This window comes from Felis catus, chromosome E3, assembly GCF_018350175.1.
Source record: "Felis catus isolate Fca126 chromosome E3, F.catus_Fca126_mat1.0, whole genome shotgun sequence".
Taxonomy (NCBI): Eukaryota; Metazoa; Chordata; class Mammalia; order Carnivora; family Felidae; genus Felis; species Felis catus.
In genome coordinates, this window is record NC_058383.1 from 32,976,324 (window position 1) to 32,991,895 (window position 15,572).

The window sequence follows — 15,572 nt, forward strand, 5'->3', positions numbered from 1 at the left end:
TATTCCCTGCTTTCCCTAGCATGTGTCACTGCCTTTGTTGACTCTTCTTTACTCAGGGTGATTCTTTGGCTCAGAACTCTTTTCTCCCACCTCTTCTTAACCCTTTTACTCTCCTAGATTCCCCAGGAAGTGCCACCTGTATCCCTTAGGTTGAGTGAGGAGCCTTCCTTGGCATTCTTACATCTCCCGCTCACTGTGCATTTGTGCATGAGTGGTGTTCTACGTGCTGTCATTGTTTATGTGCCTGTGTCACTGAGCAGTAAAGATACCTGTAGGAGGGCGGACAGCCACTGCGGTTTTTATTCCTGTATCTAGAAGACTCCCCGTAGGGTCTGACATATAATAGACATTCAGTAAATAGTTGTTGAATCAACAAAATACCTATGAGGAAATGATCACAGATACCTCGCATGCACACCAAATAGAATGATTACTCTTTGCTCCTTCTAGAATTGCAGTGCTTTATTTTTCTGTTTTTTAACAAACACTATTTGCAAGAAACTTGGAGAATAAAAAGACACACACACACACACACAAATAAAAGGTACCTGTAATCCCTCTGTGCATAGACAAACCCTATTTTTATTCTCTTCTGTTTAACATTAAATAGTGAGCATTTTCTCTTCACCCTTAACTTGTCATCAAAACACAATTTAGAAAAAAAAAAACAAATAGTTCATTGAATGGATACACAATATTTTCTTTTTTGCCTTCTCCCCAGTTTCTTCACCTTGTCCTTGGAGACCTGATTCTCCCTCCACACAATGCAGTCTCCACTATGGCTGCCCAGGGCCAGACATGTGACCATTTAGGACAGTCCTTGGTTTTAGAATTTTTTTCATAGTCTATTTCTCCTCCTTAATATTTTACTTCTTCAGCTGCTTTTGGTGTTAAGGGAATGTGAAGCAAGAAAATGCCATGGCCTTGAGATAGCCTGTCTGTCTGGGATCTCTGAATATTTCAACCCACCATACTACATTAACTGAGTATCTGCCAGGTGGTATGTTCCCATGCAAGTCTGACAGCTTCACCTTTTTCTTAAGCTGCAAGGAGAAGTGGAATCCCGGGGACCCTCCCACCCGAATCATGGGAGTTGACGTCTGCCTCCCTCCCTCCCTGTCTGCATCCACCTTGCCTACAGGCAATGTGGCTTTGAGGGGTGCTGGAGATAAGAGTATCATAAGGAAGACAGATGTTGTGCAATGAAAACACCTAGGCTAAGGGTTGACCATACGGATGTTATATAAGGCGGATGGTGAGGCGAGGCGTTGTCCTTGATGCCTCTCTCTCCCCCAACCTCCACATCGCTAAACACCTGCTAAATATTCTCCACTGGGTCCTATTTGTGGCAGCTGGTATTTCTCCTTCTCCTCCCTTTCTTTTGGGGCCACAACAGTTCCCAGGCCAACATCCTCTCTGACCTGGATAATAAGCACAGTGTAACCAACCCCCTATGTCCCTTCCAACTCATTCTGTACACAACATTCAAGTCATATTATACAAGAAAAGTCCGATTGTACCACCTCCTTGATTAAAACCTTCAGTATCTTCCTACTGTTTTAAAACAAAAACAGAAGTCTTTAACATGGCCTGAAAAGTCTTGCTGTATCTCACTGATTCATCTTCTCGGCCATACCGCATACCACATTCTTCTGTCTCTCTCTCTGCTTTGGTCTCGCTGGTGTCTGGTTTGGTCTCGCTCCCAGTCAATCCCTCATGTGTACCAGTACAGGGCCTTTGCACGTGCTGCTGCCCTTTGCCTGGAATATGCTTATGTCCCTTTTTTTTTTAACCTAGTTAATACTGACTCCTTATAGCCTTGCCTGACCCCTGTTTCACTTCCACATGGCACACTCACCTCTCTACTATATCACTTGACATAGATCTGTAATTAATTAATGCCTGTCCTGTCCTTTAGACTATAAGCTTCATGGGGAGAGGGATCCTATCTGTTTCCTTACTTATCTTCATCCAAGTAGCTGCATCCTGGCCTGTAGCAAATACCTAATAAGTATTAGTAGAATGAGTAGTGAACAGATGGGATACTATTTCTTGGAAGCTGTATACCATGTGGTTTATGAGCAAGCAGCTTCCTTTAGGGAAGATTATTAAAACATAATAGAAAACATGCTTTAAGACCCTCCTGTACTATCATTTGAACAGAAGTCTATGGGCATGGCAGGATGGAAGGGTCCATCCCATGTACTAATTACAATTACTAATGCCTAAACAGGATTGGGGATTCTGAGAGTGATTACAGGTTCATGGAAATGAGTGCCTGGCCAATTAGCAGTGCCCACGCGGGTACTAATACTTCCTTGGATAGAGGCCACCTGTCGTGCATGATGATGGCCACATAAGTCTTCACTTTCTGAGTGTTACGTTGATGGTGGCATACGCTCATCTGACCTCTTGAATTCTTCCCTAAAAACATGTCTTTCTCTCTTCCTCTCTCTAGATTTATGGTCAACGTGACATGGGATGGCAAAGACTTGTCCTTCACTGAGGAAGGCTATCAGGTGCACCCCAGGCTGGTGGTGATTGTGCTGAACAAGGACAGAGAATGGGAAAAGGTGAGCATCCTTCGGCATGCCGCGTATAGGGGAAGGATGAAAGCAGGGGCCACAGAGGGGCTCGGCTTACTCCTTTTCCTCACATGTTTTCTGCTGAGCGGCTCCAGATCCCATCCCATGACCAGGACCAGATGTTTCTTGGAACAAAGGAGACCAAATATCATAAGGTGCAGGCGGAATGCTTTTCCTGGGTAAACTGTGGTGATCGTGTGCTGTTCTGTGTGTCAGCTTCTCACATCTCATTAGGAAGGGTCCTTGAAGGACTTAGGATAAATAATGTAAAGACTAAAGTTTGGTTCATGTTGGTACAATAGTACACGTTTGCTACAGAGCAGTGATCACACGAGTCTGCCTAAACCCCATATTATGTACCATAATTACACATTTTGCCATATGGAGGAACCCCTGTATTTTCATCTCTGTAGTCTTTTACTTTAAATCAACCCATTTCCGAAACTTAAGCATGTCACTTCTACAAATCACAGGTTGATTATATTTCTTGTAAAGCACATTTTATAGAACATGTATATTAACTATTAAAAAATGAAAAACACCACTGCAGGGAAAAAAAATCATCACACGTCTTACCCAAGGCCGTGTCCTGAGTCAGAGAGGGGAGATGTCATAGGATTTACAGATGACGCCATGAGAACGATGACAGTATCTGTCCCACTTTCCCACTCTCCCACCAAGTTCCAAGTCAGTGGCCATACTATCACATAAAGAGCAGAATAAAAGAGATCAAAAGGAAGCCTGTGTCTTTATCTTGTCTTTTTTGACAAGCAAGGCATGGCTTCTAAATTGCTTCAGCAGCTTGAGATTTCTTTTCACTTTGCACATCAGATGGGCTTGAGAGATCCTAGGGGTAGGAAGATGCAGGATGTGGTGAGGAACCGTCCTATAATTAACTAGCATCAGAAAAAAGTTCTGTGCAAACAGATGCATTGACTCTGGACGATCAATGATGCATTCCTAGAAGGGAAGATGAAGAGAAAGCTTTGGAAGATTTTGCCTGCTACACCCCACAGCTACAAAAGAAACTTTTCTTCAAGTGCACTTAGGGAACTCACCAAAGTAGACTGTGTTCTCAAGCATTAAACAAGTCTCGATATATCTAAAAGGATTGAAATAATGCAGAATGCTTTCTTTGACCACACAGTGTTAAAACAAAAGTTAATAATAAAAGTATATCTACAGGATCACCAGATGTTTGGAAATTAGGTCCGGCCTGTGAATAGCCCACAGGTCAAAGAAAAAAAGACATAAGAAAATATTTTGAATGAAATGACCTTGAAAAACACAGCATGTCAAAATTTGAAGAATAAAATTGAAGATGTGCTAAGGGGGAAATTTATAGCTGTGACAGCTTATAAATAGAAAAAATAAGGGAAGTGTAAAGTCAGTGATTGAAGTTTCTACATTAAGAAGCTAGGAAAAGAGCAAAGGGAACCCAAATGAAGTAGAAGGAAGAAAACAATAAATATAAGAGTAAAAATCAAAGTCAAATACAAATATAGAGAAAAATCGACAAAGCCAAAAGCTAGTTCTTTGAAAAGGTTAATGAAACTCGTAATTTCTAGCAAGAGTGATCACACAAAAGATAGAAAACACAAATACTAATAATCAGTACTAAAAATGTAAGAGGGAATATTAACACAGACATTATAGATCCTGTAGACATTAAAACGATCAAAAAATTGGGAATAATGTATGCCAACAAATTCCACAATGTAGATATAATGGGCAAAGTTTTTTTGGAAAAAAAAAAACAAACACCCACCAATTTCCAAAACTGACATAAAAAGAAATAGACTGTCTGAATTCCCTAAGTTTCTAAGCTCTAAACTTGCTAAGAAATTGAACTCATAACTAAAATCTTTCCCATTTCAAAAACAAGAAAAACTCCTGACCTAGATGGCTTCACTGTGAATTCCATGAGACATTTTAAAAAGAAATGACACCACTCTATGTAATGTTTCAATATAGTAGTAATCAGAACCCAGCAATATATTAAAAAAGAATAATATATCATGGATAAAGGATGTTTATCTTATGAACTGGTTTAATGTTCAAAAAAATCAGTCTAACTTACCGTGTTAATATAATAAAGGAATAAATTGCATGGTCTTCTCAACAGATGCCAAAAAAGCATTTGATGAAATCTAATATACCCATTCATGGTAAAGAGGGAGATTTCTCAATCTGATAAAGGTTACCTATGAAGCCCTATAAGTAACATTTTGCATAGTGATAAAGTGATGAAAATAGATCTATAAACATACATTCAAGTGATTTGTGATGAATAATTATGACAGTGAGGGAAAAGAAAGTCCTTTTAATAAATGTTGCTAGATCAACCAGATATCCATATAGAAAAAAAATACCTTAACCTATAGTTCACATCATACATAAAAATTACTTAACATAAATTTCCAACTTAAATGTAAGTTAAAACTGTCAAGTTCCCAGAAGAAAATTTAGGAGGGTATTGCTGTGATCTGAGAAAGTAGAATGCAAAAGGCATTAAGCATATAGTAAAAATAATAAATTGGACTCCACCAAAATTTAAAAATTTTTAAATTTTGCTCATGTACCAACACGGTTAGAAAATGAAAAGGCAAGCCACAGACTGGGAAAAGAATATTAACTATGGTTTTATTCATATACATACACACACACACACACACACACACACACACACACACACACATACACACAAAGAACTCCTATGAATCAATAATAAAAAAGAAAAACAACACAGAAGTGTGAAATTAAGTTAGACACTTCACAAAAGATATTACTCAAATGGCCAGTAAGTAAATGAAAACATGCTTAACATTGTCGATCATCAGAGACATGCAAACTAAGACCAGAATGATATTTCACTTCACACCCGCTGAATGGCTAAAATGAAAGACTGACAATACCAAGTGATGACAAGGATATGGAGCAACTGAATCTCTTAAATATGGCTGATCACAATGCAAAATTGCAATCACTGTGGAAAAGTGTTTGCCAGTTTCTTACAAAACTAAACATATGCAAACCTTACAACCTAGTAATTCCACTCCTAGGTATTTACTGTAAATAAATATAAGCATATACCCCCAAAGTAATATTTGTATAAGAATGTTCATTGCAACTTGATTTCTTCATAATAGAACATCAGAAGGAATGCCAATGTGCAGCAACAAGAATGGATAAATAAATTATGGTATATTCACAAAATGGAATGCTACTCATTAATAAGGAATGAACTGGTAATACTTACAACATGCATGAATTGCCAAGCATTATGTTGAACAAAAGAAGGCAGACACAGAGAAATATACTATATAATTCCATCTATGTAAAGTTCAATAAGAGGCAAAACCAGTCTATGGGGTTAGAAACAGGAATGGTGGTTGCTTTTGTGGAGGAGGGGCATAGGGAGCTTTCTCAAGTTACGGCATTGTTCTCTATCTTGACATTTGTCAAAGTGCATCAGACTTTCACCCAGGATCTGTTTATTTCCTTGCATGTTGTTGTACCTTAATTAACAACAATTTTTGAAACCCTTCATATTGAGATTCCCAGCACAACTAACTACCAGTGTTGCCTAAGTTTTTGTATTTAACCCCCGGAAACAAATACTAATTATATCAACAATAGCTATTGTTTATTGAACACCTGCTCTATTTCTCCTGTAGGAGGTACACCCAAGCACCGAATCTCCCCCCTCCCTCCCTCCCTCCCTCCCTCCTTCCTTCCTTCCTTCCTTCCTTCCTTCCTTCCTTCCTTCCTTCCTTCCTTCCTTCCACAAATACTTATTTAGTGCCTACTATGTGCCAGGCACTATTCTTGATACTTGGAATTTATCAGTGAACAAGACAGACAAAAAAACAACTTCTGTACTCATGGAACTTAGACTCTAGTCTGCATGTGGAGGAGGGTGGGGTGGGAGTCTGTGTACTTCTGTGAGGTTTTAGGAAAGAATTGAATTCTAGTTAACTGGCACCTGGTATACCCTGTGGCCCACATCTCCATCATTGAGCTGGGCGCAGTGCATCTGGGACACAGGACATGCCTTTTTATTTTTTTTTCAACCTGTAATGTTTTCCTGGACCCACTCCTTACATCTATCCTTCAAGTTCTGGGTTTTCTTTCCTCTTACAAATGCAAAGCCAACATGCAAATTGCCTTCTTCTTATTCTTAATAGGAGGTAGGGAACGTGGGCCTTTCTGCCTTATGGTGTTGTGTTTTGGGGTTCTTTTTCAACAGTTTGAAGTTACACAACCTGAGGATCCCTTGTGGAGCTGTGAAATCCATCTCCTTGCTTGGATCTCACCTGTCCTGGGTCCGACTTGGCTCACCCCTGTGAATTTTCAGTGCTGCCCGTGGATCCGGCTCATTTGCCAGAGAGCCTGTGTACAGGGAGGCCACTGCAGCCCAGGTGATAACATTGCATAAAAGAAAGCTGCCCTTGATGTGCTGTTTCCAGACGCAGAAAGTGCCCTTTTAATATTTTGTATGTTCTCCTTCCAATTCCTGTTGAAATATAACAATTTCTCAAAAAGGCAGCTCGGGGAATTACTGCCGAATGGAGCTTAGACTGTACAACTGCTTCCTGTGGTTGGTCTGTTCTCTCGGCACTCAGGGGATCCAGTGCTTCAGAAAAAACTCCTTGTGCTTCTGTCTTGAAGAAAGAGGAAGCCAGTGGAGCAGCTAAATACCAGTCATGTCATCCTTAAACCTGCCCCCCAGCAGGAGACACAGTACAGCAGGTCGTCAGAGGGGACAGGCTGCCGAAGGAGGGAGCTGTTATTCTGGGGCTCGGAGGCGTCTTCTTTTTGTCTCTGAGGTCACCCAGTGGCATCACGGGAGCAGCCGCATGTAAGGAGGGTGTCTTGGAAATCGTGACAAGCCGTTGGAGGGGCATTTGCTCTCCGCGGGGCCTTTGTGTGTGGCTGGAGGGCATTATTCCAGTGCCGTGCACAGTGCCCACCTGTGTTCAGCAGACCTAGAACTCGGTGCTAAGCAGGCTTTCTTCTTGCCAGCAAGGACTCCCATGCTCCTTGCCTCTCCTTTTCTGCAGTGGTTTTGCTCTTCCTTGGAGCTTGGTGGGTCCAAGGCTTCCCAGAGATATTTGAAAACAGTGCCATAGATACAAGGCAGTTGACACCCCAGTGCCCACTACGGGCCAACTCTGTGGCCACCATTCCATCAGGCACCGGGGCCATTCCAAGGATGAGTAAGAAACCATCCCCCTCCTCAGGTAGCTCATAACCAAGCCTTCACCAGGGTGAGAAGGGTGAACTTGACTTGGCCAGTTGGGGTAGTTTTCAAGAAGTTAGGGGCTTTGGAGCTGGGCTTGAGTATAGACTGCATTTCTCCAAGTGGAATCATTTTCTTCTTAACTACTTGAAAGCAATGCTTTGGGAATAATTGTATTTACCATTTTGGGTTATACTAGCTTTAAAATGAACATATACATGGGAGTGCCTGGGTGGTTTAGTCAGTTAAGCATCTGACTTCGGCTCAGGTCACGATCTCATGGTTCATGGGTTCTAGCCCCGCATTGGGCTCTGTGCTGACAGCTCAGAGCCTGGATCCTGCTTCAGGATTCTGTCTCCCTCTCTCTCTGCCCCTCCCTGCTCATTCTCTGTCTCTCTGTCTCTGTCTCTGTCTCTCTCTCTCAAGAATAAACATTTAAAATTTTTGTTTTAATTAAAAAATTTTTTTTCAACGTTTATTTATTTTTGGGACAGAGAGAGACAGAGCATGAACAGGGGAGGGGCAGAGAGAGAGGGAGACACAGAATCGGAAACAGGCTCCAGGCTCTGAGCCATCAGCCCAGAGCCTGACACGGGGCTCGAACTCACGGACCGCGAGATCGTGACCTGGCTGAAGTCGGACGCTTAACCGACTGCGCCACCCAGGTGCCCCAAAAAATTTTTGTTTTAATTTTAAATTAATGTATATATGTATATATGCACACACAAATATATACATATGTACAGACTAGTTTTACAATGGAGATAGATTTAGAAAGAGAGACAGAAAGGGAGAGAGAGAGATTCCAAGAAAGATTTTGAAGGCAGTTTGGCATTTTTGACCTCAAGCAGGAATAAGACAAAACCCATACCTGTTGAAGTAAAAGAACCCTCTTGTTTTCCAGAGAAGCACTAATTAAGGATGATAGTAATGCTCCAGAAGACATGAGAGGCACATATCGTGTCTTCCCAAACCCAGAGTCCCACTCTGGTGCTCTGAAGCACCCTCCTCCCCTTCCTTCTCTCCGGTCTGCTTGCGTTCTCATTGGTGCCCTCGGCACCAGCTGCCTTCCGCATAGGATGACTCCCAGATTGCGCACTGCAGCTCAGACCTCCGGATCTCTAGACTTGCTTGCAGAATACCCCCAGGTGGAGAGCTCCCAGGCCTCCAGCTTCCATCATGTAGTACCTGGCAGAGAGGGTGTTGGGACCTGAAACAGGTCACTAACCTGAATTTCTGTTTGGGAGGCAGAGCTAAGAATGCCTCCTTGAGATGAGCTGTTGAAAAAACTAAATGGGATCATGCATGTAAGATTCTCATCCTAGTTCTTGGTACAAGGTAGTCTTTTCCTTTTAATTTCTTTTTTGTTTTTATGTATTTTAGAGAGAGAGCATGCTTAGCACCAAGCCCAACATGGGGCTCGATCCCACCACCCTGAGATCATGACCTGAGCCAAAATCAAGAGTCAACGCTCAACTGACCGAGCCACCCAAGACATGATGTGGCACGTCAGTGTGTCCTCAGACTTAGGGAGGCTTTCATCAACGGTGGTGATGGCCAAACAATTGCCTGTCACATGCACTTGTGACATGATGTCATTTCCAGTTATGGAATGCTCCAGCCCTCTCCCTTCTAGATCACTGTATTTTATTACTCCTCCCCACTTTCCCACCTTGCTTAGCCCAGAATGACCCCGTGAGTCTCAGGAACTCTTGAGAATGTGCAGAAGATTTCTAGTGTGTGTTTTTGTCTGATATCAAGAATCTCTGAAAAAGCTCGTTCTGCTGAAAGATTGGAGTATTTATGCAAGCATTGTGTTTGGCCTCTGCAGACACATATTCCAATGATCATGTGATGGAAGTCATGGAGGAAAATTATAATCGAAAGGCCACCAGTAAGTGACAATCAATAGAGCAATTGTGTGCGTTGCTGAAGCGCACCATTTGCACATTCCGCGAGCCGTCACAAGCACGTTTTGACTTCCACCATGTGCCTGCTTCACTTAGAAAACAATGGCAGCTCAATTGATGAAGCCATGCGCTCTGGCTGTGACTAGCACTGAGAGAATGAAGTTGGTTTTCAAATTTTCACTTGCCCTTTGACCATTCTATGTCTGGTGCTCAATAGCCAAGACTCAGTCAATATTAGTAAAACAGAAGGGTTCCTGGGTGGCTCAGTTGGTCAAGCATCTGACTCTTGATTTCAGCTCAGGTCATGACCTCCTGGATTATGAGTTCGAGCCCCATATCAGGCTCTGTGCTGATTCTCTGTCTCCCTCTGCCCCTCCCCTGCTTGCGCTCTCTCTCTCTCTCTCTCTCTCTCTCTCTCTCTCTCTCAAAATAAATAAAATAAACATTAAAATCTTTTTAAAATACCTGTAGAATGGTTTTGAGAATGGATGGAAAAATTGGTTTTCAAGAATTTCACCCCATGTGGAACATCTTTTAGTGTTGGCCATTCAAGTGTAGTTCTTGGGGCAACTTGTATCACCCCAGTCACCATGGGAACGAGGTAAAGGTCTTATCCCTACTTCAAACCTGTGGAATGATCATTTCTGGTTCTGCTTTTTTCATCAGCTCTTCTCATGATTCTTATGCCCGTTAAAGATGTAGAGTGCTGCTTTAGGGCATAGATTTACTCTTTATGACAGTGAAGAAATGGTTTCGTCCATGTCATCCTGGTTGTCAGGACTTTTTGCATCTTAGTCTCTGTGCCTCTTTCTTCCTCTGGAATATAATGCATAGTAGCAATGTTTAAGAGGAATGGTAGTGAGGGAAAAGGAAGCAAGGAAATTGGTGTCTTGTTGCCCCTCGAGTCATCTCTGGTGAATGAGACCGTACCGATCGATGCCCAGTGAAATGTTGTTTATGGGTGTAGATCACTTCCTGCCTCTGGTGTGTCCTCCATTTGTATTGTTACTGAATGATTTATTTTTCTGCTAAATCTGTCTCCCATAAGCAGACATGTTTGGATTGGGGGTCTATAACCCTTATTTATCCACACACGTATTCTATCAGACAACATTTCCTGAGCGCCTGCCGTGTGCAAGTCATTGTTGAGGGTTGCAGAAACATGTAGACCAGCCTTCAATATACTAAAGGGTCTAACAGAGCACTCAGAGAGGCTCATAAATGCAAGATGGTGTGATTCGTGCCACAGAAGATGTTCTGATAAAACCCTACCGTATTTAGAGAAGATACACGTTATGTTGTAGGCAGAAGGATCAAAGGCATCTCGGTCAGAGGACTTCCCACTTGAACAAGGTGTCACAGAACAGGCATGATCCAGACTTGTGAGTATGTGCGGGAAAGCCATTCCAGGTGCAAGGAACATCGTAAGGTGAAGCCCAGAATCAAGGAGTTCAGTGTGTTTGAAACATAGCTCGTGTGTTGGCAGAATTCTAAAAATGGCCCCCAGTGCCCCTCACCGCCCCCTCCCCCTAATCCTCTCCCCTCGGAGGGTGTGTGGATATGATAAGATAGACCTTCCACGATGCTTAGGTGAGGGAGCCAAAGGGGTTGTCAGCTGACTTTGAGTAAATCAAGAGGAAGATTATCAGGGTAGACCTAAAGGTCATCTTGCGAACCCTTTAAAAGTAGCGATTTTTCTGCAACAGCTAGCAGAAGGGGAGGCCAGACAGATTCGAGCGTGGGGAGGATTTAACTGCTAGGCTTGAGGACTGAGGGGCCACATGACAGGGCATGTGGGGGGCCACCTGGAGCTGAGTTTCATCCCTGGCCAACAGCCAGCAGGGACTCAAGGCTGTCGGCTACCAAGCTGAACGAGTTTGGAAGCTGGTTCTTCCCAGATCCCCCAGCCATGACCCCGGGCTGGCTGACACCTTGATTTTGGCCTTGTGTGACCCCAAGCAGAGAACCCAGCTGAGCCCTGCTGGACTTTGGGCCCACGGAACTGTGAGGTGCTGTAAAAAGGGGTGCCGTTTCAGGCAGTTGAATTTGGGGCAGTTGCTTACACAATAGAAAATGAATACGAATTGTTGCAAGGGAAATTATGGGAAAGAGGGACCGTGCTGGATTGTGAATTCTGGGCTATGGCACTTTATTCAGTGAAGAAGAAGAGAAAACAGGATAATGATGAATAATAATAATAGCTAACATTTGTTTAGTATTGTTGAAGCACCACGTAAGGCGCTAAGCGTTCAAATATATAAACTCATCTCATCCTGATATGAGGACTGTGATACAGAAGCCATGTTACCTTCTCTTATAAATTAGACAGTGAGGCCCAGACAAATGCGACAATTATCTCAGGCTCACAGAGCTGGAAAGGTGCAAAACCAGGGTACCGACCCCACAGCCAGCTCGGGTGATTGGCATGGATCTTTGGGGAAATTTCTCAGGGGCTGTTTAAGTCGCTCGGGTTACAGGGAGTATAGGCATGAACAGGGACAGTGGTAGTGCCACCTGAGAGGCACCTCAGAAGGGGATTGGAAGCACATGGAATTCACTGGATGATTTGCTGAGAGATTCATGACAGAGCAGAAGCATCAGATTTTTTTTTTTTTTTTATTTTTAGGCGTGGGTGTGTGCTTCGGCATTTCTGGATTGAGTACTTCCAGAGCAATCTGTCATGCCCGTAAATGACATTGTTCGTCTTTCTTCTCTCCCTCCCCCACCCCCTTTCGCTTCCTCCCCACTCTTGCCTTTTTCCTCCGCAGTCTACATCTAAAGACGAAGGCCCCTTTGTAAAATGGGTTTGGTGGTATTGCTACCTTAGCAGAGTTGAAGTGTGAAATTTAGCTTGTTTTCCTTATGTAATGATCATTAAGTTTTTCAAATGATGTGAGCCCTCGAGAGGGAAAGGTAAGACATCACAAAAGATTTAAAATGATCATCTGACTTCCCTAGAGTCGTGCAGCATGGCTATTTTAAATACCTACACAGTACAATATGTTAGGTCACAGTGGGGAAAATATAGTAGGTCTCTAGCAAATTAACACCTCAAACTGAAATAAGTGATACCATCTCCTTGTGTGTGTGTGTGTGTGTGTGTGTGTGTGTCCTTCTGTCTTACCTTGTTTCTCTCTCTTTTTTCAAACCAACTCCAAAATGAACAGCATTTAAACCAGTACTCTCTCCTGCAAGGCAACATTCTGCTAAAAGTTTTCTTGGTTTCAGAAATTAAAAAACAAACAAACAAACAATTCGCAGACAAGATATCTCTGTGGGAGCATGCATTGATGGGAAAGTTAATAAGGATGATTGTTAATGATGATAGAGGTAGTTGTGATGTTGGTTGATGTGAGGGTCATGATTGTGGCAGATGCCGTTCGTTGAGCTCCTGTTGTGTGATGCAGTTAAATGTTTTCAGTGCATTATCTCATTTAAATACCACAACGTTCTCTGCATTTTACCATATCTGAAAGGGATCTGGTAATAGTACCTCCATCATAGGTTGTTGAGAAAATTTAAATATATGTTGATCCAGTACTTAGAACACCGACTGGCACACAGTAGATGGTCAATAAATAGCTTCGGTTATAATTGGGGTTCCATGTCACAGGAGATAAACTGGAAGCCACACAGGATAAATGACCTGCCCAAAGGGTCGGTGAGAAAGGCAGAGTCGGAACCCAAGCAGGAGCTCTCTTAAGAGAGCCAGAGTCGACCATGATGTCATGTAGAGTATCTGTGTCTACGGAACTCCTAAACCCAACTTCATAAGGAAGCTATCTGAGGGCGAGGGGGGCATGAGTAAGCTGACAGATGGTATAAATGTAAGACAAAAGCTGTACCCTTGATAGCGTGCCATTGCCATCAATTATGAAAATGAGTGAATAGATTATTTAAATGATCTCAAATGAGTGAATTATTCAGAGAGCTTCTCAGTCAGAAATATTTCTAGCAACTCCTGAAGAGACAGATGAAAACCATTTTTATTCTCTGACAGGGTCATCAACTCATCTATGCATAGACAAAAGCAAGGCCCTGGGCTCCTCTGACAGAAGGGGGAAGAGAGGGAGAGAGGGAGAGAGGGAGAAGGAGAACAGCATGGTTCCAGCTCGACACTGCACAACGTAGGATGAGACTCCCATGCATCACACAGGACAGAGCTTTATTTTCTCTGTTCCCTGGGCTGCCAGATTCTTTCAGAGTACCACAGTGGTCTCTGAGTGGAGAGGAGCTAATGAGACAGGATCTGGCTTTAACTAGAGATGGTAATGCTTTATCTGTCTAGTAGATTAGTTTTCCAAGTGAGCTCTCATTTGGGGAACAGATATGATATTTCTAAAGCATATTTCCAAATCTGAACATGAATAGACTAGGAGACTGACTCTAGCGACCCTCTGAATATAACGCACATAATCGTAAGCGTTGCTGAGCACCTGTTCTATGCCAGACCTTACAATATCAGCTTTCGTATTCACAATTTAATTTTAGCTACATGATAACCCTGTGAAGTGGGTGGTATTCTCTGATTTTGGAGTAGGGAATACTTGAAGATATTCAGTGACATTTTTCATCAATAGTGAGAAAAGATTCAAATTTGGGTCTTCTGAGCCTCCACGTCTGGTGCTCATTCCACCATTTTGTACAGTTTCTAGGGTGAAATTTTAGAAAGGGCCAAAAGATTCTTGTGGCTAGTATCTGCCTTGGAAGTTGAGTGGAGGGGAGAAAGGACGATACCTAGCCTTTACATTGGGGTAAGTGACTACTCTTTGGGGTAAAGTGACTACTAACTACAAGTGTCTGATGCGATTGAACTGTTCATCCATCCATTTATCCACACGTCCATCTCTCCAGTCATCCAGTGTTTAGTCATGTAATAAACCCTCCGTCTGCCCATTGGCTGTCAACCCTTTGGCCAGCTGTCTTTCATCCATCCATGTGGGGCGTCATTCTTGAGCCCACCCACTCACCCTTACTGATCTGTTTGCCAGGTATTTACAGATTACCTAGCTGTGCCAAGTGTGTGGTAGGTATGGGTGAAGGAGAGATGAATCACACAATGTCCTTGCCCTCGCAAAGCTCACGGTCTAGAGGGAGAGACAGAGAAATGAACTTGCAGTTGCAACATACTCATAGTAAGTTGAATGCTAATAGTAGAGGCAAGCCTTGGACACTGCAAGACATCTACCAAGCCCGGCTATTAGGAAAATGATAGACAAAGGCTTCCTGAAAGAGCTAACGTGTGTCCTGAGTCCTAAAGATCGGGGGCGAGTTATCCAAGGGATGTGGGTCATGTGACCCACTTTCTGAACTGAATCACAAACATTTGAGGCCCCTCCCCTTTTTCTCATGTCACAGTTCATGTGGTGGGCAGCAGGTAGACTGTTTCCAAGTCCACCTACAACTACCAGACCTCAGCGGTATGTTGTCTGGATCTGCTCCTGTCTCTCTCCGCGCTGTCTCTGTCGGTCTCCCTTATTTCCCCATGCACACGCTGTTGGTGCAGACAGGGATGACATTTGTCTGTTAGCAAAGAGACAGAACAGTGAAGTGCTCTACCCCAGCAATCTGCTTCTGGCTACAAGTGGCTGTGATGGGCTGCCTTCTGTAGGTGCGGAGTATGGCTTTCTCATCTGTGCTGTTGGCAGCAGAAGCTTCGCTCCCCACTTAGGCTGTTTGTCTCGCTGTTGGAGCCTGGGTGGGCCAGAGGGAGAGGCAGAGATAGAGAGGGATAGGATATTCCCCGTGGCGAGCTCTAAGCTCTGGAAGACTTACGGTGCTTTCAGACTCTGAAGACAAAGAAATTGGCTATCTGCACCTGGAGATAATTCCCCA

General features: G+C 43.1%; 1 protein-coding gene across 3 annotated transcripts in view; it reads left to right on the forward strand.

Moving 5' to 3' along the window:
* The window catches only part of GRIN2A (glutamate ionotropic receptor NMDA type subunit 2A), a 536,750-nt gene that overhangs the window by 414,556 nt on the left and 106,622 nt on the right, over positions 1 to 15,572 (forward strand). For all 3 annotated transcript variants that reach the window (XM_045047693.1, XM_045047692.1, XM_006942329.5), the window contains one exon: positions 2,459 to 2,573. In XM_045047693.1, coding sequence (XP_044903628.1) covers positions 2,459 to 2,573 — 115 coding nt within the window. The remainder of the gene's footprint in view (positions 1 to 2,458; positions 2,574 to 15,572) is intronic.